We start from the raw sequence: 22,011 nt of genomic DNA on the forward strand, positions 1-22,011 counted from the left end.
TCCGGGAGGTGCCTCGGCCTCCGGGGGGCTGCACTGCTGGGTTTGGGAACTGTGGCATTTTCCCCTTGGTTCTCCTTCCCTGCTGGGCAAAGGGCCCCCTGCTGCCTGCCCTTTCTGCCTGCAATACCCAGAAACTGAAATCCTTCTCTTTTTGGCGTAGTAACTTGGTTTTGGGGCCTGGACCTTCAGCCACTCCCAGCACCCTCATCCTCCCAGGCCCAAGGGCAGGCTAAGGAGGCAGCAGCACCCCCTTGGATCTCAGTTTTTCCCCTCTCTCTTGGGAGGTCCTGTGGAATACAGTGTGGTATCAAGAGGGGGACTCCCCTCTCCCCAAACCCAGGGCAGGCTGCTTGCTGCCCCTTCATTCTCCAGCCTTGTCCAGGGCCTGGAGCTGTCTGCGGGCCCTGGGGAGTGAGGCCGAGTGCCAGGAACCGCAGTCCCTCGGAGGGGGGCGGGCCATGCCCAGGTGGGACCCCGCCGGTCCGAGTTGCGTTGCTCCACCCCTCAGCCTCTGTGCCAAGGGCCCTCATCCGTAAGATTGGGTGATACTGAAAGGTGTCAGAGGGCTGTCGCGAGGAAAAAACAAGACAAATTGGCAAGGCCCCTAGTAAACTGCTGTTATCCCTTTCGGGTCCCTTTCACCCAAAGTTTGGGGGTTAAAGGCAGATATTTAGCTGGCATGAAATTGACAGTATTTTATGATTAAAGCCAACACGGACGTGTAACTGAGAAAACGCTGCTTTCTCATGGATTTTCAAGATGAAACAAGACCAAGGGAAAAGCTAAGCCCTCGGACTCCTCCACCAGATGGGACCCCCGCCGGAACCCCGGGACCCCCACCGCTCCGTCCCTTATCACTCCCGCACTCCACGACTGACCCCGCCCCAGGCCGGGCGCTGCACCCTGCGCAGGCGCACCGCGTGCCTGCAGCCCAGACGCCAAGCTCCGCCCACTACCAGCGGCACCATTGGCTGACGGGCTCATGCATATACAAAATGCGTGACCGGGAGCCTATTTTGCTTATGGGCAGCTGCGGTAGGCGGGGCCGGTGCCGGGGCAGGGGCCAGGGCGGAGGGGGTGGGCCGGGGCGGTGGTCTGGGGGCGTGTCCGGGGCGGAGCCGGGCCGCGCGCAGGACGGAAGGCTGAGCGGACTGCTGGAGAGCGGGCTTGCTGCTGGGATCCGGGGCGGCAGCAGCCATGAGCACGGTGGACCTTTCCCGCGTGGGCGCGTGTGTCCTGAAGCACGCGGTGACCGGGGAGGTGAGGCTGGACGGGCTCAGGGTGGTGGGTGCGCCCCGGCACCTGGCAGCGGCATCCGAGGCCGGCGCCGGGGCACAGGGCGGAGCTGGGGGCGCAGGCTGGGCGTGCGCGGCGCTGGCCGGGGGCACGGGGCGCGGGAGCGGGGCCGGGGGTGAGGACGTGCGCACGGGCGGTGGTCCGGCAGCGCCCCTCACCCGCCCCGGCGCAGGCCGTGGAGCTGCGGAGCTTGTGGCAGGAGCAGGCGTGCGTGGTGGCCGGCCTGCGGCGCTTCGGCTGCATGGTGTGTCGCTGGATCGCCCGGGACCTCAGCAGCCTGAAGGGGCTCCTGGACCAGCACGGCGTGCGCCTGGTGGGCGTGGGGCCCGAGGCCCTGGGCCTGCAGGAGTTCCTGGACGGTGGCTACTTCGCGGGAGGTGCCTGCACTCCCCACCCTCCTCCCCCTGCAGTACACACCTTCCCCCCACAACTGCCCAACCCGCCCTGAGACCCCTCCTCAAACTCAGGGCATTCGCTGCCTCCTTCTTGCCCAGCCTAGGCCCTTCTCTCTCCAGGAGCGGCCTTGATAGGCTCCTGTGTCCCCTCCCCTTCCCTCCCCGCCCCTCCCCTCCCTTCTCCGGCTGTGGCCTCTACCCGCCTGCCCCAGACATGATGTTCTTCCCACTGTGGAGGGCTCAGTGGTGACTCTGGCCTGCAATCCAGGCCAAAGGTCTTTACTGGGTCAGCTGCCAGCTCCTTGCCTCCCCAGGAGCCAGATTCTGAACTTCCCCGATGCTTTCCCCAAGGAGTATCTGGGACCAGAGCCCAGGCTGCGCTGCCTCCCGACCCCACCCCGCTGGACCCCTCCCCTCACAGAGCCCTGGGCCCAGTGGCAGAGTCCAGACAAGTCCTGCTTCTCCCTTTCCACCTGTACCTCTGGGCCTCTGCCTCTCCTCTAACAATGGGGACAGTCAGCCCTGCTCTGCCCCTCCTGGTCCTTAGTGGGCGAGCTGGGTACCAAGGGTGGACAGACGGGCGGATGTAGGAGGGTGAGCCAGGGGGGCAGGTGGCCTGGGGCGCCCACCTGTGGCCTCTGCTTTTCAGAGCTCTACCTGGATGAGAGCAAGCAGTTTTACAAGGAGCTGGGCTTCAAGCGGTGAGCTGGGGGCTCGGGGCGCCACCGCTCCCTTCTTCCTCTTCTCCCCTCCCGCCTCTCCCTGGCCACGCGGGCTCTGGGGGCATCCACTGCTCCAGCCAGCCCTGCCGGGCTCTCTTTTGGGTGCCGAGTGTCTATTATGGGCTGTAGGTTAGGCTTCTCACCCAGGGCCTCCCCACAGCTGGCTGCAGAGGGCACCCGGGCCTAGCACTCCAGTCAGGGGCCGCCCTAGCCACCTCGGTGCATCTGCCACAGGCTGGCCGCCTCGTCTGATTGGCAGTGCCAGCTGAGCGAGAACCCCCGGGCTCACCCAGTCCGCACTCCCCACACCCTCTGTGGGGCCCCAGGCCTGCCAGCCCACAGGCTGGGTGCCCCATGGCTCTGGCAGCTGCTCCTGGCTGGGCCAGCTGCTGGCCTGGCTGCCCCGTGCCTCCTGAGCCCCTGGTGAGATGGGGTGGGGCCTGCTGGTCGGAACTGGTCTGTGCAGAGACTGGGGGCAGGCGCTGGGGCTCGGTCTTTGGTGCAGGGTCAGAGCCTGGACAAGCCAGCTGTGTCTTGGCAGGTACAACAGCTTGAGCATCCTGCCGGCCGCCCTGGGGAAGCCTGTTCGTGACGTGGCCGCCAAGGTTTGTGACGGCCAAGGTCGTGTGGGACTCAGGTGCAGGGGCTTCTGTCTAGGACTGACCTGGGCCTGCTCCCCTCCCCCCAGGCCAAGGCTGTCGGCATCCAGGGGAATCTCTCCGGGGATCTGCTGCAGAGCGGAGGGCTGCTGGTGGTTGCCAAAGGTGGGCCAGGGGAGGGGCGTCAGGGCCAACCGCGTGGTCACGGGGTCGGGGGTGCGGGGCCGCATACTCAAGAAGGTCTTGATGAACTTGACCCTGCCCTGCCCCTCCCTCCCTCCGGCTTATTGATCTCGGCACAGTTACCCCCTTGGTGGAGTGGCCCAGCTCTTGAGTGTCATCCTAGCTGGGCGGGGTGTGGCCAGAAGAGCTCACTCATCTCAGTGTAACCAGGTGGGGTAGTGGCCACACAGGGGCACCCTGACGACACCCCCCCCCCCCCCGCCGGCTGCAGGTGGTGACAAAGTGCTGCTACACTTTGTCCAGAAGTCTCCAGGTGACTACGCCCCCCAGGAGAGCATCCTGCAGGCCCTGGGCATCTCTGCGGAGGTCTGTACCAGTGAGCCGCCCAAGGTGAGCCCAGGCCTGGGGCGGGCACCGGGCTAAGAATGCCCCCCCACCCCCCCACCAACTCCCCTGGGTTGAGCACTTGCTGTGGCCAGATGCTCAGCTGGACCTTGTTGGCTTTAGGTGATTCTGGGCTCACAGCAGCCCCAGGATGTCACTGCCACCCCACTTTGCGGTGACGGGCCAGGGGCAGGGTGGCCAGATGGGCAGGCACAGCAGGGCCCTCTCCAGGGGACAGGGGGCTGGTCAGGGGCTGCAAGGCAGAGGAGGGGCCCGTCCTCTCCGCCTGGGAGGGCTGGGGTTTGTCCCAGGTGACCGTTGCCCACGTTAGTTTAGCATGGTGCTGGTGGCCTCCCTCCTGTGCCCCGAATGGAGGGGACTGTCCAGCACACTCCTTCTCTTCCACTTGGGCCACAGGCCCCTGGAGGGTGGGATCAGCTGCTCTTGGCCCAGGGAGTGTGGCCAGGCTGATGGGGCCTCTGCTGGCTCTGCAGTGTGATGAGGAGGCGTGCTCAAGGTGAAGGCCCCGGGCCTCCAAGGATCTGGGCGGCGTCTCCTGCCCTGGGCACACTGGGAGTTGGATGTGAACAAATTCCAGAATCTCTGGGCTGGGGCTGAACTCTGCCTGGTCTGCAGGCAGCGACGAGCATTAAACTGCAGTTTCTGGACAGTGTTTTTTCATTGCCTCTGAATCTTGCGTCCTTGGCAGCCCTGGCCACCCCGGCCTTGATCGCTCTTGGTTTCATCCAGGCCAGGGGGGCGGTCATGCATCCCCAGGCGTCACCTTCCCCGCTAGCAGAGTCGCTTTCCCTGGTGGGTTGGTGGTGGTGGACGCGCCCCTGCAGCCTCCCTGGAGACCTCAGGCCTTTGGCACATGTAGGTCAGGGGTCTGAGCACAGGTCCACGGTGTGGGAGACGAGAGTGGGATGGGCTCCGTCTCATAGTGAGGAAACTCCCCAAGCCCCAGGCGGGAGCCTGGCCTGGAGGGGTGGGGGTCAGAGCTCACGTCCAGTGGGAGCTAATGGTTTCCGGGGAGGAGATGGTTTCCATTCCACCCGCTGGAGTCTGGTGGACAGTCGGGGAGTTTTAGGGAAAGGGCTGCTCCGCCGGCAGGCCCTTTACTCACGTGAGACTTGTCACGTGCGCCCCGCTGGGGGTGGGGGCTAGCCTGGAGGGATTGTCCAGCTCCCCCGATGCCCCTGTCACGAGAGGGGGAGGTGACAAGCACCTCAAACCTAACAGGTTTAGAGCAGAACTCCTGTCCTGCCCCGTCAGGAGCTCTCTCGTCTGAGTTCAGATGACTTTCTCAGCACCCTCCATGCCCCCTGGTCCAGACCTGGACAACCACAGTGGCCTTCTAGCTGGCGTCCCAGCGTCCCCGGCCCCCAACAGAGTCTCTGTGGTCATTTAAAAACTCAGGGCAGGTGACAAGGTTTAACCCCTCACTGGCTTCCAGTTACACAAAACCCAAAATCCAGATTCTGGGCTGCAGCTCGGATCCCCCCGCCCCCCTCCTGGAACTCGGCTCCTTCCTGGGTCAGGAGCCCCTCTCCCTACCTGAACTGTGACCCCCGAGGGCGGGCATTTGGGGGCATCGTGGTCATTGCTGCGCCCCCAGCACAGAGACCCTGGGGAGATTGTCAGGAGCGCCCTACCATTTCCTCACTTGGCCACCAGCAGTCAGCGGCAGGTGCAGCGGGAGAGTGGGGCACTTTCTCAGGTACTGTCACCCCGACGGCCGGCCCCGGGCCCTGCTACACAGACAAGGCAGCCGACTGCTTTAAAGCGTTTACTTAGCTCAAGTCTGAAGCTCGTGGACACCTGAGGAGGACGCGCTTTGGAGAGCGGGCAGAAGACCGATAACTGTGTCTACAGGGCTGCGGTGGGCGGTGTAGACCGTCGCGGGCGGGCGCGGAGGGGGCTCAGGGCCGGGTCGCGCTCCAGGCCGGGCGTGGCGCGGGTGGGTCGGCCGCCGGGAGCGGGGCGCACGCCGGGTCCCCGCTGGCAGCACTGTCTCCGCGCGGACGGGACACCTCGGGTGGGCGGGTGGGCGTGGGCCACGCAGCGCGGCTCGGCCTTGGCTACCAGACGCGGCATCGCACCTTCGGGTGCATGGCGGAGCCCCGCGCGCAGTGGAACGCGTCCGCGAAGGCGGCCAGGTTCTGCAGCGAGCCCAGCACCCTGCGGGTGGACGGAGGGGCCTGAGACGGCGCCGGCCCGGGCCCGGGCGCGGGGCGCGGGGGCGCGGGGGGCCACTTGCCTGTACTTTAGGGGGCTGTGGACGTCAGTCTTGATGGACTGGATGGCGAACTCGGGCCGGTAGGAGCCGCACCACACCTGTGGGCGCACGAGGGGCGTGGCCGCGGGACTTGGAGGAGGGGCGGGGGGGGATGGCGTGCAGGGGCATGGAGGACCAGAGGGCATCCTGGAGGGGGCGGCGCGGGCCTGGGGAGACGGGTGCCCCTAGGGCTGTGGCGCGGAGGGAGTGCGTCCTGGTTCCTCTCTGGGCACAAAGGAGTCCCGCCAGGGCCCCCGCTGCTCCTTCTTGGGTCGGGGGAGGGAAGCCAGCGGGTCGCCCTGCTCCTTCCACAGCAACATCTGAATCTTCCCCAGCTCCCACGCTGCCACCATCCTTTCCCTCCGGGAAGCCTTCCTGGCGCACTGGTTCTGGTTCTGCCTGGCTTGCCCGCCAGGGTGTCCCTGGAGGCGTGCGTTCGTGGGGGCTCGCCAAGGACGCAAGCGGGGAGCCGGTTTGCAGCCAGTGGGGCAGGGGACTGTCTCGCACCTGTGCGTAGCTGATGAAGAACAGCTGCTCGTAGGTCAGCTCCAGTCCCGGCAGCTGCTGGTCCTTGCCGCCTTCCGCCACCCACTTCAGGTAAGCCTGCAGGCACCAAACGGGTGCTGGGCCAGGGCCTACCCTCCTGGGGGCAGCACCGGGCTGGCCAGGACTCCGGGGTCCTTGGATCGGGGCGGAAGGGAGGTCTGGCTTCCGGGCCTCCTCCGGTGGGGGTCCTGCCCCTGCAGCGTGGGGCCTCTGAGAACCCCAGGGACCATCTGAGCGCCGACCCCGGGCTCGGTGGGAGCCCACGGCCCGGGCAGCCCGCCACATGAATGAGCGCCCGACACCCAGTGCCCGAGGCTGCTGGTGCAGGGGTGTCGCTGAGGCTGGCGGGCGTGCAGTGACTGTCACTGCCTTACTTGGCAACGGACAGTGGTCTCCCCAGAGCGCGGAGGCCTCAGCTAAGGTTGGGGTAAAGTGTGGGCCTGCCCGCCTGTGGCTGGCAGGCCCCCCCAGGGCTCTGCCGCCTCCCCGTCACACAGAGAAGGGTCCCAGGACCTGCCTGGGCTTGGGAGGGGGTCAGTCCCTGCCTGGACCTGGTTGCCCCCCACCCCACCTCCTCGGGGGCCCTGCTTGGACGCACCTTGTAGGCCTGCCGCACCCCTCCATTGTCTGCGATGTTTTCCCCGAGGGTACTGAAGCCATTGACCTGCAGGCGGGAGACAGGATGGCGGGGGCGCCCGGGCTCCCCTCCTCCACCCTCCCCCAGGCCAGGGCTGCGGTGTGTCCGGGCCGTGGCCACTCACGTTCTGGTCGTCGGCCAGGTCCCAGGAGTAGTTGCCATACTGGTAGACCATGCACTCCGACCGCTTGCGGAAGTGCTGGGCCGAGAAGTTACTCCACCAGTCCATCATGTTGCCATTCTTGTCGAAGTTCCGGCCTGGATGGGGGCGGGGGGCTGCCCACGAGGCCCGGCCTGCCCAGCGCCAGCCTCTCCCCCACGTCCTCCCGGGAACCCCGGTGTCTAGAGCTCACGTGAGCAGAGAATGGGCCCCTGTCCCGGGGCTGCTCGGGCCCTGGGGGACGGAAGGCTTCAGTGGTGTCCATGCCATCCCCCAGGTCAGGGCCTGGGGTCTTGGGTCACAGGACCCCAGAGGCACCGTGGACTAAGGACCCGTGCGGTGGCGTCCATGCTCTCTAAACCCCAGGGGAGGGGAGCACTGGGCCCTGGGGACACGGGGCTGCCCTCAGAAGGTTTCGGAGGTCTAGCCCTATGGGAAAGCCAGCCTCGGTGGCAGCTGGAGGCCCCTGGAACCGGGCAGGAACCAGGCAGGGGGCCCCCGCGCAGCGGTGGGCGGGGTGTGTTTGTGACTGGAGGTGCAGCTCTGACCCCCAGACAGCCCCGTACCGTTGTCATCAAAGCCATGGGTGATCTCGTGCCCAATCACCATCCCGATCCCCCCAAAGTTCAAGGCCTGTGGCTGCTCCTTGCTGAAGAAAGGGGGCTGGAGGATCCCGGCGGGAAACACTGTGGTGAGGAGGCGGTGGGGGACGGAATGAGCTGGGTGAGCACACCTGTGTGCCAGGCTCGGGGTGGGCACACCCAGGCGTCCTGTCATTTAACCTCACAGCCGGGGAGGTAAAGGTTATGATCCCCTGCCCCATTTTACAGAGGAGAAAACCTAGGCTCCGAAGGCAAGAGGGCAGGGCTCGTGGGGGGCAGGGTGAACATACCAATCTGGTTTCGGTTTGGGGAGTAGAACGCATTCACCACGGCGGCCCCGATGTTCCAGCTGTGATAGACAAGTGGGTCATTCAGAGCCCAGGTCTCCCGGGCCTGCCCTCCAGGTCCCCCTACTCGGCTGACCAGAGCCCACCCTGACCCGTGCACAGCGGTCATGCCACGAGGCCAGCACGGCCAACGGCCAGGGCAGGGTCTAGGCCAGTCCAAAGCCCTGGCTTCTCCCTGGGACCCCACAAGCAGAGGGCGGGTGCAGGGGGGCTCTGGGTCAGACCCACCGCCCTCCCCCGCTGGCCCATTCCCCCCCCGCTTCCATCCCCACTCACAGGTTTTGGTCCACCTTCTCCCGAAGCTTCTTGAGGCTCCGCTGGGCGCCAGCCTTGAGATTCTGCAATCCGTTCTCAAAGTACAGGTGCTCCGAGAAGTTCAGCTACAGGAGACGGGTGGGCATGCGTGTGGGGTCCTCGAGGGGCCCGGGGGTAAGGGAGGTCAAGGGTGGCTGGGGACTGGCCTCAGGACTCGCCAGGCAGTCCCAAATGTGGCCCACAGGCTCTGGCTGCAGGTGGATTAGGGGCCAACCCCGGCTCTGTGCATTTACTGGGCGAGATCCAAGGCCCTCCCGGCCGTGGTTTCCCCACCTGTAATGGAAGGTGATGCTAGAGCCCCTAGAGCATGTGGCCAGGTGGCTGAGTTATGTACGGAATCCACCCCCGGTAGTTGAGGGCCCAAGGTCCTTGCGGGCTGGTTCAGGGGGCGGGTTGGGTTGGGGCGAGGGGACAGGTGGGCTGTCTGGGGTGGCACGCACATTGGAATACTCCTCGTCCAGGTGCTTGTTCCCCTCCTCCAGGATGTAGTCGGGATACCCAATCTGCTCCCGGATGCTCATGGCCTAGGGACGAGAGGGGGGCCGGTCCATGCCCGCCCCACTGTGGGCATCCTGGCATTGCCCCCGCCACGTGGGTAAGGGGCTAAGGGACTCGCCCTCCTTGCAGGCTGTGGGGAGGCTAATGGGGACAGAACGTGGAAGGGTGAGACCGACCTTCGCACCCGGCCGCCAGCCAGGGGTCTGGTGGGGAGGGGCCGAGCAGAGCTGCTTGGCTGCTGTCTGTCACACTAGCCCGGAGGGGCTCCTGCTCCCTGTGGCCGTGGCCGCCCCCACCCATTGCGGGGGTGCTGGGGGGTCTCACCTCTGCCCACAGCCCCTTCCCGAGCGAGCCCCCCACCCCCCAGGCGGTGGCGATGATTACCCTGTGCCCCTTGCACTGGGGCCACCCTCCCCCAGCCTCCTGCCCACCTTCTCCTGGGCCTTCTTCTTGGATGACTCATCCATCCAGCTCAGCTCGTCCAGGGTCTCCACGAACACTGCCCGCAGCTTGTCGATGAGCTCTCCGACCTGGGGGGAGCGCATGACCCTGGTGCCTGGCTGATCGGCCCTGGGGTCTCTGCAGGGGGCCACTCCGAACGTGGTGGGGGGTTGGGGGCGGGATCTGATCCCCTGGGACAGGGTCCACATGGCAGCACTTTGTCCTGGGTGGGCCTAGGGCCTGCCAGGCCCTGGACTCACGCCTCGTACAACTTGTCCCCTTCCCAGGCAGGCCCGCGGGGCTGGGGGTCGGGGCCGATAGCTGTTGGGGGGCCAGAGGCCTGGGGCGGGCAAGGCTTCCCCGCATCCCGCTGTGTGATGGGACGCCGGGCAAACACGTGCTCCCCGGTACCGCTGAGCACACAGGCGCTGCTGGGGCGAGAGGTGCCACGGGCTGGTGTCCCCTGGCCCAGGGTGGGGTCGCCAGACACGTACCACATTCTTGCTGTCCCCGGGGAAGGCCTCCTTGACGTAGAGTGAGCCCACGGCGCTCTCCATGTTACTGTTGACGTAGCTGACGCACTCCCGCCAGCGCACCTCCTCTACCGTCGTGCCGTACAGCGCCTGGCACGTTTCATTTCACCACGTTTACCAATGTCTGCTTCCCTGGCCTTGGCCCCAGCGTGCCCAGGGGCCAGTGGGGGACATTGGTGAACTCAGACACTCCCTTTGAACACCACCCCTGGTGTGGGAGGACCGGGTGTGCAGTTTGGAGGCCTGGACTCCCGGCCCAGGCCGACCCCGGGGTGCGGGTGCCCTGCCCGGTCCCGAGTTCCTCCTTGTCCCCTGTCCCTGCCACCCTGGCCTGGCTGTCTGGCCGACTCGGCTCTCAAGGACTCCAGCCCTACCCCAAAGCACAGGCTGGCGTTGACCTTGGGGGCCTTGTCTGGCTCAGCCGTGAGCCGCCAGCTGTCTGGGCCCTGGTTTTCCCATCTCCAGAATGACGATGAGAATGTGTGCCCGTCTGTCCCTGGGGACACGGCACAAGATGGAAATGTGTCCCCCGTCAGATTTCTGGCCCCACATCTTGGCCCCCTCGGAGCTCCGCCCAGCATCTGGCCACACGTTCCGGGGCTGTGGGGTTTGCTGCCTCTTCGGAAGTCAGTGTGACTCATTCTCTGTCCTCTGAGCTCTGGGCTTCAGCTCCCTGCTCCATGCTTGGCTCGTAGTGTCCTCAGCCCAAGACGGCAAAGCAGGAGGCCTGATCGCCACAACCTGTTCTGCCACCATCTCCCCGATCGGGGCCGGACCTCTGCCCACCCCATGTCCCTGGTGAAGAACCTCAGAGGCCCCCGACTCCCCCGTTCCTCATCCCCCCCCCCCATCCACACCTCAACTGCCTGTCGTCAGCACCTCCATCTAGTGCCGACGCCCTGGTCTACCCTCCCCCCCCGATGATGGCACCTGCCTCCACTCGGCCTGTGCCCCCGCAGCAGCCAGAATGACCACACCAGCAGGGCATCGGACTGTGGTTCCCACTCTTAACACCCCAGTGGCTCTCAGTGCACGTGGAATCCGCATGCTGCTCTGGCCCATGGTTGCCTCCCCCGCCTCCGCGACCTCATCTCCTTCCTTCCCCAATGTGACCCTGGGGTCCCTGCCCCAGGACCTCTGCACTAGCTGTTTCTGCTCCTGGGAATCTGGCCTGGGTCATTCGTGCCTTGAGGTCTCCATGGTCACTTTCACAGAGAGGCTCTCCCTGCCCTCACCCCCTCCCCTCACATCCTACTTGCTGGTCTTGAAAGAGCAGATTGTGCTTTGTCGATGGCTTATCGTTACGCTGCCCCAAGAGGGCGTGTCTCATGAGCCTGGATCACAGCTCTGATCCCAGGGTGGACCTTGGTGCAGGCCCACAGCAGGTGGTCAGTGTTATCAAGGAAACAGGCCAGGCTCGGTGCAGGGGCAGGGCGTCGCTCACCTTGCGGTAGTTTGCGCGTGCATCCTTGAATCTCTGGCTCAGGCTGCTGATGCGGTCCAGCACCAGGCGCCAGACCAGGTAGTTCTGCATGGTCCTGGGGCAGGAGGCAGAGGGCAGCGGATAGAACAGGTGCGTGCTGTTTGCCCAGGGAGAGGGTGTGGTTTATGGGCCCTTGGACAGCAGGCTCCACACCAAACGGAGACTTCAGGGTGGTGGAGGAAATCTCCAAGACGACCCCCAGATACATCCTGCCTGCCCCTGGATGACCCAAGGAAGGGTTCGCATCTCTAACGTAAGGTTCCATTGGCCACAAACATTTGACCCCGTCCTGTCCCTCGCGCCTCAGAGTAATGCTTTATGGGGTCCTCTCCTGAGAGGAGGAGCTGTTGGGGATGAGGAGAGAGCAGGGGAAAGATGCTGACACCACCTCTTGGGACCTTCCTTGAGCCTCACCTGGATGAGTAGACATCGATGATGTCTTCAAGATTCTGGAGGTAAGGGATGCCGTAGACCACCACTTCCTCATCTGGCAGCAGCTTGATTTTGACAGAGGATAGCACAGATTGTATGAAGAGAGTCCAGTTAAATCCCTGGAGAAGGAGGGAGTGAGGAGAAAGAGGGAGAGATGGAGAGGTAGACACAGTTCTTGGGCATCCAAGAAACCCAGCCCCCTCTAAAGAATATTCAAGAAATAAGAGAGAAGGTGCAGGTAATCAGAATCAGGAAAAAGGCGGGTGACATTACTACAGAGCCTACCAACAGTAACAAGAGATTATGGCAATATATTGGAAAATTCAAGTGTAATGGAAGAATTCCTGGAAAAACACAATTTAGCAAAAAATGAAAGAAGAGATAGAAAATTAAATAGTTTTGTATGTAAGAAACTGGATTATTTAATTTAAAATATTTCCACATAGAAATTTCCAGACTCATCTGGCTTTTCTAGCGGATACTATCTGACATTTGAGGAAGACATAATGCCAATCTTAAACTTTCCAGAGAAGGAAAAAAGAGAAAACTCTTTCAACTTGATTTATGAGGCCAAGAATAACCTTAATACCAAAATAAGGATGTTAAAAGGAAAGATAACAATAGGCCAGTCTCATTTATGCTAATTGATACAAAAATTCTAAGCAAAATATTAGCAATCGGAATTCATCCATACCTATATAAAATGGATAATGCAACACAGCCAAATTAGATTTACTCAAGGAATACAAGTGTGGTGTAACATTTGAAAATCAAATCAATATAATTCACTATGATAACTGAATACAGAAGGAAAATCACATGGTAATTTCAATAGATGCAGATAAGGCATATTAAAATTGACTATTCATGAAAAAGACTCAGCAAATCGAAATGGAAGTTCTGTAATCTAATAAAAGGATCTATACAACAGCAGCAGTGACAACAAACAAAACCCCACTCTACAGCAAACAAAATTAAATGAAAGCTTGCAAAATGTTGCAAGCTTTTCTTCTGAGATCAGGAAGGAAACAAGATAGCTACTGTCATGACTTCAGCATTATGCTGAAAGTCCTAGCCAGTTCAATAAGACAAGAAAAAAAGAAAATCAACAAGGATTGGAAAGGGAAGAAATAAAACTTATTTTTTACAAAGGACATGATTCTGTGTCTATAAAATATTAAAGGATAAACTATTAGAACTACTACATGCTTTGAGTAAAATTGCTGTATACAAAGTATTGCTGTATACTAGCAACAAACAATAAGAGAAATTGCAAAATGATACCATTTACAATAATATTAAAAAACCAAGCACCTGGGAACAAATGTAATGAAAGATATGTAAGGCCTTGAAGTAGGAAACTATAAAACTTATTGAGAGAAATGAAAGAAAACATAAATATATGGAAGTTTCGTGGATCAGAAGACTCAACCTTGGGAAGATGTGAATCTTCCCCAAATTGATGCTTAGATTTCAAGCAATCCCTGTCAAAATCTCAGCAGCATTTTGTGTGTGTGTGTGTGTAATTGACTAGCTGACTCTGAGTCTTGTAAGAAAGTGCAAAAGATCAAGAATAATCGATTTGAAGAACAAAGTTGGTAGACATCAAAACTTATCACAAAGCTATAACAATGGAGGCAGTAGGTTCCGGCACGTGAATAGACAGAGAGACCAATGGAACAGAAGAGAGTTTAGAAATACACACACAGGTACAAACGCACAGACCCAGACGTGCACACAGGCACAAGTGCACAAAAAGACACTCGGTCTTTAATCAAGTTGGCACACAGTGCAATGGCTAATGGGGGAGTCTTTTCAATAAATGGTGCTAGATCATCTGGACAGCCACAAGGAGCACATGAAACAATTCCTTCTTCTCACTGTATATAAAAAATCAACTCAAGGTAGACTGTCGACCTAAACAACCTTGGCAGGCAAAGATTTCTTAAGCAGAGCACAATGAACGCTAGCCATAGAGAAAGGATCCATCCGTCTTTGATAAATTGGACTATTTTAAGCCCTCCTTTAAAAAAAAAAACCAGTATGAAAGTAAAACAGCAGGCTGCCCACTGGAAAGGACATTTACTACACAGAAACTGACCAAGGGGTCACATCCAAGGTATTCAAAGAACTAAAAATCAGTGAGAAGAAGGCAGATATCCCAGTAGTACAGGTGGGCAAGAGACTTGCGCAGACACTTCACAAAAGGGGCCTCCGTTGGGCAGTCAGTGTGAAGTAGTGCTCAGGGAAAGTCAAATCCAACCCAGATGAAATTCCGCAACACGTTCATCTGCAACACACCCATAGATGGGCTAAGACGGAAGGAACGAGCACCGCCAAGCACTGGAGGGGGCGTTTCACACACTCCTGTTGGGGAGTGTAAATCTGTGTGATGATTTTCGAATGACCTGTGTCCTAAGACCTGGCCACTTCATCCCTAGGTGGACACCTGACAGAAATGCTCGCGTGTGCATGCCAAAAGATGTGCGTGAGAATGAACGTAGCAACATCGCTCAGAAAAGTCCAGAAGTGGAACTGAGCCAGAGGCCCAGCAAGAGGAGAACAGGGGCACAAGCTGTTGTGTGTTCTTAGGATCGATCGTACAGTGATCAGGGTGAGTGAGGGGTTGCTGCTGCCCCAGCGAGATGAGACGTAATGACGGTGAGATGTAGTCTCACCTACACAGAGCGTAGAAGAAAGCAGCCCAGTGCACGCGTGTGGTGGAAGCCGGGTGCTGGCTGCTTTGGGGAGGAGGGCAGGGAGGGGGCTGTGTGGATGTGCTCACGTGTGGCAATTCTAAGCTCTATAAACGCATTATAGTCCAGACACCGCGAGCCCTGGGTTCCTGCACGTGGCCACCCCTGCTCCGGGGCGTCTCCACGGCACCTTCTGGCCATCTGCGTTCCCTTCCTCTCACTGCCCACGTTTGGTCCATTTGCAAGTCCTGCTGGTTCTCCCTTCCAAATGCATCCACGAGCCACGCCTCTCAGCACTTCCGCTGCCGCTGTCTCAAGCCGCCACCTGGTCCCGCCTAGGTTGTGCTGCAGCCTCCTGACCCGTCTCCCTGCTTCTGGCCCTCAGTCCCTTCCCTGTGTCCTCAGCAGCCAAGTTCTCTTCGCTATGAGTCAAGTCCTGTCCCATCAAAGCCGGTGCCTTCAAAATGGCCCCGGAGGCCCGACACGGTCCACCCTCCCTCCCCGGCCTCGGCTCGCGCCCAGCCGCCCTGCAGCCCCGGCCTCAGGACCTTGGCACTCGCTGTTCCTCTGTCTCCCCCTTGCCTGCCCTCCGACACACTCTGCAGGCCACATCTCTTTTTCTCCGACCCAAGCCCTGGGCGGGGGCTGCCTGCTTTGTTCATGGATGGAGTCGGTGCCAGAGCACGGCTGGCCCCTCAAAGTGCCCGCCTGGGAGGGGGCGAGCTGGCGGGCGGTGCGGGGTGGTGTCACAGCAGGCCACCACTGGGAGCCGGGAAGGAAGCGCGGGGGACGATGGGGCCTTCTGGAGCACCAGGTGCAGGAGCCCCGGGCAGGGTCCCCTCCGAGTTTTCCCGTCTTGTTCTATGGCTCCAGACACTTAGGTTTTCTGGTCAGAGGAAGGAGCTTCGGGTCCTGCCTCTGACGGTGGCTTCCGTCCGCAGCTGCACCCTCCTCCCTCTGACTTGGGCCCCAGTCGCCGCAGTCAGCTGGCTCCTTCCACAGGAGGAGGCCCCTCTGACCGCTCAGAGCAGGCGGAGTGAGTGCGGGGCCTCGGGGGGTGCAGGCCTGAGCCCCCCTTCCCGGGCTGGGCTGCCCCTCCCCAGCCCAGGCCCGGAGCCTAAGCCTGGCCAGCGGGAGGGGGAGGGTCCGGGGGTCCGGCCGTGGGGCCCCCTGTCAGGGGCAGCGCTGCGCTGGGGCCCTGAGCTGGGCCTGGGGACAGGGAGCCCCGGGCGGGGGGCCTGCCTGACTCGGGCGGGCGGGTCAGCGACTCCCCCCCCAAGGCCGCTCCCCTGCTCAGAAGACTTGGGACGTCGCAGCGGCCACGTCACAGGCGGGTGGCCCCGCATCCCCAGGCAGCCAGTTGACACCTGCCGTCCCCGTGTGGACATGTCCCCGTTTGGGTGACCGGTCCCGTGGGCCCCGCTTGGGGTGGGCGTGTTTGAGGCGTAGGGGAGAGAGGCGGGGCAGGCACGGCTGGGACTCACCTTCAGACCGAACTTGCTCTGGAGCTGCTCCAGGTCCATCCTGTGGTACAGGGCGGTGACGTCATGCCGCTCCTCCGGGGGGGCTGTGGCCTGCAGCGGGGCGGGTGGTCACAGGCTCGGGGCAGCTGGCCTGACCCCCCCGACCCCGTCCGCCCCCGGTCCGCGGCCTCACGTTGGCCAGCTGCGTCTCCAGCTCCAGCACCTGGGCCATGTCCTCCCGCACCAGGTCGTTGTTCTTGGGGAGGTTCATGTCCGCCCGAAGCATCGTGGCCACCGATACCATGAACTGCAGGTAGGCTTCCCGTACCTGAGCCAAAGGATGAGGACACAGTCTGGCGGCCTCGGCCACCTTGGCCCCCATGGAGCTCTCTGTGGGGGTGGGGTGGGCATATGCCACAAAGCAGCCCTCGGGGTGCTCATCGGCTTGGGGGTTCCAGACGGCCCACGCCTCCCAGACCAGGGGCCCTCAGCGCTGGAACTCATGCTCCTGGCAAGCCGGTGGGTGGGGAGGCTGTGAGCCCCGTGGGTGGACGGCGCCTGCTCCCCAGACCTGCTGGATGGGCTGCTCGCCCACCCACAGCCAGACGCTCAGGGCCGGGCTCCCTGCTGCATCCCTTCTATGTGTGACCCCAGTGCCTGAGCAGCTCGCACGGGACCGGAGGCCTATTCCAGTGGACCGTACAGCTGCATATAAAGTGCGGGGCACACAGTAGGTGCTAGTAAAGGCCCAGAGCCATCGGGCGCCAGGGTTCAGACGGGCTGCCCTAGCCAGGCTCGCCTAGGCCGGGCATCAGGAGCTGGGCCCTGAGGCTGTGTGCTCCTCCTGGACCCGCCTTCTTGGGGCCTGTCTGGGGTGGGGGGGCGTTTCCTCGTTTGCAGGCAGGAACCACAGAGGCCACCTTTCCCCAGTTACTTGGCATCAGGCTGGGCTGACGCCCCCACGCCGGTCTTGGCCAGCAGCTGCCGGGCCTGATCCATGGCTGCCAGGCGTGAGCCCTTCCAGGGGCCCCAGTCCCTGCTGCTCTGAGTTGGGTTCCTTGGGCTGTTCTCCCAGCCCCACTGCCCACTCCACGGCTCCTTCTTTTGGCCACACTTGTCTTTTCTCTTGGCCGGACCCTCCCAGCCTAGCTCACAGCCCATCTCCTCCACGAGGCCCACCACGCTGCGTCCAGACCGTGGGCCACGTCACCCCCCGTCTTTCAGTCTGCTCCCCCTCTTCCTCCCCGACTCCTCCTTCCACACCCCCTGGCCCTGTCCCGCGCGCCTTGCTGCTGTTCGGTTCCCCATTTCTCTTCTCCTGGGTGCAGGAGTCGGGTGGCTCAGGGAGCGGGCTCAGGGCCCGGGTGGCCTGCATTCGGATCTCTACAGGCCCTGTGCAGTGAGCCGGCGGTGTGGACCGCAGTCCTGCCCTGGCAAGATGGGGATGGCGGGGTGTGCCCCTCGGGGCTGCAGGGCTGATCCTGCCTCTGGGGGTTCAGGGACACCCCTATGATGGTGACAAAGGCAGGGGTCCACGTCTGCGTGTCCAGCCCTCAGCGCCAGGCTTGAGCCACGCAAGTGCCCACAAAGGCTAGCTGGGGGGTTAGTGTCGAGTGGACACACAGGGAGCTGGGCCACAGGTGGGCCTGGAGTGACGGGCGGAGGGCGCCCAGAGTGGAAGGGGCCGGCGGGAAAGCGCCAGTGGGGGCAGGTCCAGTGTCGGGCTGCCCCCGACTCACCTTCTGGTCGCTGCCCGCACTGAAGTAGTGCTCTCGGGACGGCATGCCCAGGGTGGGCTGGTCTATCTGGAGACAGAGCGTGGGAACCTGGGCACGGAGCTGGGACACCCCTAGCCTTGCCGAGGTGGGCCCAGCCCCCTCCCCTCCACCATGCTGTGCCTGGCGGGAACGGGCGCTCCATCTGGAGCGTGTGCAGGTACTGGGCCCCGACCCCCGCTCTGGGGCTGGACTGCAGGTGGGCTGAGCGGTGGCCAGGGGGTGCGGACCACCCACAGGGCCTCGGACAGCGCCCCTCCCAGAGCGGAGTGTATATTCCACGCGGGGTCCTCTGCGGCCTATCTGTGGCCAGTGGTGGCTCTCTGAGGTCGGGCTTTCTGTGCTGGTGCCAAAGGCCTGGACGGACCGTCCCGAGGACCAGCTCGGCACCTGGGCCGCCCCTCTGGTCAGGACACGGGCCCCAGAAGGCCCAGCAGAAACCCAGACCATCAGCACAGGTCCCCCGAACTGCAGGTGTGGATGATAGCAGGGCCCTGGGAGCATACGCGGGCCACCCGCCCCCTGTGGTAACAGCTGTCCCCCCGCTGCCCTGCGGGAGCCCCCAGCCAGACCCAGGGGACCCGGCCTACGCGGCCCCCCGGCGCGGCTCGTACGTAGATGATGTGCTGGCTGGAGTCCTGGTCATCGTTCCAGATGAAGAGGTCGATGAGGACCCGCCGGTTGAACCGCGCGTTCATCACGGCCAGCTGCTGTTCCAGCTCCCACCGGGGCCCTGGGGGCCAGCACCCCTCGCTGGAGACCTGCCAGGACCTGGGGTCCTAGCCCCGCCCCTCGTGCAACAGGGGATCCCGGAACTATCCCCACAGAGCCCACGGGGATCAATAGGGCCCTGCGAGCAGCGCTGTGTGACCCCACCCCCCGAGTACAGGGAGCAGAGCCCACGCTGAGAGCCGGAGCCCGGGCCCTTCCCTAGGGCTCTGGAAGGAGCCCCTCTGCAGAGTGGAGGGCACCAGCCGCTGGGAGCCCGTCAGCAGCTGCTGCAAACTCTCCAGCTCGGGCCTGGAAGGTCTGTGTTCCAAGGAGCCCCAGGCCCAGGGCCACCCGCCCACGCGAGGCTGCCACCAGGCCCTGCCTTACCTATGCTCTCGGTCCACTTGTCCATGGCCACTGGCCAGCCTCCTACCACCTCCAGGATGTCCAGCAGGGGCTGCGAGTCTCGCTTTTCTATCTCACCTGAGAGGGGAGGGAGCGGTCGCTCACCCGATGCCCTGGCGGGGAGGTGGGGGGTGCGGGCGTGACGCCCGCGGGCACATGGACCCGCGGGGATGCTGGCGCCCAGGGCAGAGCCTGGCCCTCCCGGTGCAGACTCTGCAGCACAGGACACGCAGGGGCCTGGAAAGAGCAGAGATGGGATGCAGGCGGGAAAGGGTCTGGGGCTGATGAAAGCACAGGCGCCACCAGGACAAGGGTGTGGAAGGGGAGGCCCTGAAGCTCAGAGAAGCCCAGGCGGTGCTCTGGAAGGCTGGGAACGGGCAGGGGCGGGGGTCCAAGCCGGCGGCTGGGAAGCCTGCGAGCCCTCCAGCTCCAGCATCGGGTGGACGGAGCTGCTGACAGAGCACGGAGCACAGCTGCCCACCATGGGGGCGCCCAGGAAGCTTGGGAGAACTTGGCACAAGAACCCGCAAAGGTGGGAATAGAGCTGGCCCGCTGCTGACGGGTGGAGGCTTCGGGGCGGGGAGGGCCTCGCCGGTTGGTCGCCTGACCTGGAGGGGCGGGCTGGGAGGGGAGCAGTCCAGGGGGAGGGGGGCGGCTCCAAGGGCGCCCTGATGGGGGCTGGGGCCTGGGGGAGGGAGAAGCAGGGTGTCCCTCGTGGCTGGTGGGGGCACGCTGGGCTTTCTTTCTTGGGTCCTGAGTTGGGAGCAGGGACAAAATCTAGGGAGCTGCCAGTGACGGGTCAGGTCGGCCGTCTCGGGCAGATCATTACAGGAGTTACTGTTTGGCTGCCTGGGCTGGTTCCCGTAGGTGACGGCCGGGCCGCCTGGCTGCAGACCGGGGGTCAGGGTTGTATTTTTATACACGGTCTGGCCATTGTCCTGTTGTGTATTTGGTCTCTCAGGCCAGAAACTCTATACAGGTGGGAACACAGCACATCTCCTTCACCTGGCAGGTGCTGGCCAGACTGGACCACGTGACCTCCTGTTTCCATGGGGAGGAGAGGAGTGTGCCAGCCCAGGACCCCATGGAGACACCACGATAATGCTGGGGGCCCTACAATCTCGCTATTAGGTACACCAGAACCAAACCCCGCCCTCCAGGAGACCCCCGGGGAAACAGCCAGCCTCGAACCCTGGTGCCGAGGAGGGGAAGTGGTCCCCCAGAGCAGCCGGAACCACAGGCTGGGTTTGCAGGCCCCCAGGCAGGCGCCTGAGGGAAGACGGGCCGGAGGGGCCCAAATGTGTGAGTCCTCTTAACAGGAACCAAAGCACTGGGAAACTCCCCCCCACCCCTGCCGCACAACACACACATACACACAAACACACTCAGACATACACACATACACACAAACTTACACACACATAGACATATATATCCATATACACACATACACACCATAGGTATAATGCCCATATGCACATATATATGTACACACGTACACACAAAACACCTAAATACACACATACACACATATACACACATAGACATACACACATACCTACACACACATATACACACAAACACACATATGCCTATATACATAGACATACATATGCATATACACATATATACGTACCCACATATATACATGCATACACACATGCACATATAGACACACAGACATACACATAGACATAATACACATATACGTGTACACACATATACACACAGAAACACATAAACACACACATTCCTACACACGTGCATATACACACACACACAATAGACATGCGTTTGCATCTACACACACACACACACACACACACACACACGCACACACACACACAGTAAGATTATCTCTTGATTCTGTCTTAGTCAGGCTCCTGAACCTTCTGCTGGGCCCATCACTGCACCTCCTGGTAAAATCCAGTTTTAGCGAGAACTCTGCGTGGTCATTTTAACCAGAACGCCCCCGCCCGCTGAATATCTGATCCCTCTCGGTAGCTGACCGGAGTCCTCGCCCCTCACTGTCCCCCAGGTGATGTCTGACTGCCCGGCCTGCCTTCAGCAAGAATCCCATTAGGCTAGTTTTGCCAGACACGCCCCCCCCCCCCCCCCCGCCATGTTTCCTGTTAGTAGTCTTCCATTCACTGAGCCCCTCCTGCCCCTCGGCTATAAACCCTCCCCTACTTGCCCTCGCTGTATCTGGAGTGGACCCAATCTCCTTCCCCGTGCTAGACCCCACTGCAGCGACGCCTGCACCTACTGAGACGGCCCTGAAGAGTCTGCCTCTTACCGTCTTTACCAAGTGTCCTGAATAACGTTTCCTGCAAACCACACACAGGCACGCACGCGCGCACACACGCACGCGCGCACACACACACACACGCGTGTGCGGGTGCATTTTCCCTGGGCCTCCCAGGCAGACTCTTCAATGTCTTCCTCCTGCCCGGGCACAGCGTGGCTGGCTGGGGTCAGGGTGTGAGCCGGTCCCGGGCAGCTGGCAGTCAGCCTGGACCCCGTAGGGCACCTGGGCCCGGTGGCCAGGCAGGGGGGGCACACAGCTCCCACCGGCACGAGTTTGGGGTGGCACCCACTCCACCGTGCCCTGTCGCAGGGCCACGGGGTCCTGGAACGGGGTCCTGGCGGGGCAGCTCCATCGGCCACTCACTCTCGTTCATGCAGGAGCGGTACAGCATCTTGGCTTTCTGTACAGCTGGCCGATCCTTGGTGGTGGAATTCTCCAGCACCCCTGTGGGCAGAGGAGAAGCTGGACAGAGGCCTGAGGAGGCTGCTGGGGAGGTCAGGTCAAAGGTGCCTGTGTCCCTGCCGCACCCAGTGGAGGCCTTTATCCCAGGGGACTCCCTCTCCCCGGTGCCCACTGGCTCGACGGGCTGTCCCCACTCCTCCGGTGGAGGCCGCGCTCACCTTTGAGAATGATCTCCAGCTCATCCCGGAGGATGTCGAAGACGCTGTATCGCGAGTTGGTCTCGGGGACCACGTGGCGCCGCAGCCAGCCCCCGCACGCGTACTGGTAGAAGTCGTCACAGGGGTCCTTGGACGGGTCCATGTTCTGGAGGATCCTGGCGGCTGCTCGTCCCCAGGGGGTG

General features: G+C 62.1%; 2 protein-coding genes across 4 annotated transcripts in view; one reads left to right on the top strand and one right to left on the bottom strand.

Annotated features, from left to right (window-relative positions):
* Positions 1-1,116: 1,116 nt before the first annotated feature.
* On the top strand, positions 1,117-4,247 carry PRXL2B (peroxiredoxin like 2B). Of its 3 annotated transcripts, none has more exons than XM_059894336.1 (7): positions 1,117-1,260; positions 1,445-1,673; positions 2,341-2,392; positions 2,955-3,018; positions 3,102-3,177; positions 3,467-3,585; positions 4,074-4,247. In XM_059894336.1, exons 1-7 carry the CDS (start codon positions 1,198-1,200, stop codon positions 4,098-4,100), a joined length of 630 nt encoding a protein of 209 aa, XP_059750319.1. In that variant the 5' UTR covers positions 1,117-1,197; the 3' UTR covers positions 4,101-4,247. The 3 variants fall into 3 exon arrangements, with proteins under 3 accessions (XP_059750319.1, XP_059750334.1, XP_059750327.1); XM_059894351.1 differs by having other exon boundaries at positions 3,467-3,561; XM_059894344.1 differs by having other exon boundaries at positions 1,469-1,673.
* Positions 4,248-5,660: 1,413 nt separating this feature from the next.
* MMEL1 (membrane metalloendopeptidase like 1) overlaps positions 5,661-22,011 on the bottom strand; it is a 41,464-nt gene continuing 25,113 nt past the window's right edge. Inside the window, exons 4-23 of the mRNA XM_059894361.1 lie at positions 21,830-21,991; positions 21,573-21,653; positions 18,884-18,979; positions 18,400-18,518; positions 17,750-17,815; positions 16,204-16,338; positions 16,032-16,121; positions 11,834-11,970; positions 11,381-11,474; positions 9,898-10,026; positions 9,394-9,492; positions 8,905-8,988; positions 8,426-8,529; positions 8,093-8,151; positions 7,767-7,886; positions 7,165-7,298; positions 7,002-7,067; positions 6,365-6,460; positions 5,840-5,916; positions 5,661-5,760 (exon numbers count right to left, since the gene is read on the bottom strand). Of these exons, the coding sequence (XP_059750344.1) occupies positions 5,661-5,760; positions 5,840-5,916; positions 6,365-6,460; positions 7,002-7,067; positions 7,165-7,298; positions 7,767-7,886; positions 8,093-8,151; positions 8,426-8,529; positions 8,905-8,988; positions 9,394-9,492; positions 9,898-10,026; positions 11,381-11,474; positions 11,834-11,970; positions 16,032-16,121; positions 16,204-16,338; positions 17,750-17,815; positions 18,400-18,518; positions 18,884-18,979; positions 21,573-21,653; positions 21,830-21,991 (2,048 nt within the window). The remainder of the gene's footprint in view (positions 5,761-5,839; positions 5,917-6,364; positions 6,461-7,001; positions 7,068-7,164; positions 7,299-7,766; positions 7,887-8,092; positions 8,152-8,425; positions 8,530-8,904; positions 8,989-9,393; positions 9,493-9,897; positions 10,027-11,380; positions 11,475-11,833; positions 11,971-16,031; positions 16,122-16,203; positions 16,339-17,749; positions 17,816-18,399; positions 18,519-18,883; positions 18,980-21,572; positions 21,654-21,829; positions 21,992-22,011) is intronic.

Source organism: Balaenoptera ricei, chromosome 1 (assembly GCF_028023285.1).
Source record: "Balaenoptera ricei isolate mBalRic1 chromosome 1, mBalRic1.hap2, whole genome shotgun sequence".
Taxonomy (NCBI): Eukaryota; Metazoa; Chordata; class Mammalia; order Artiodactyla; family Balaenopteridae; genus Balaenoptera; species Balaenoptera ricei.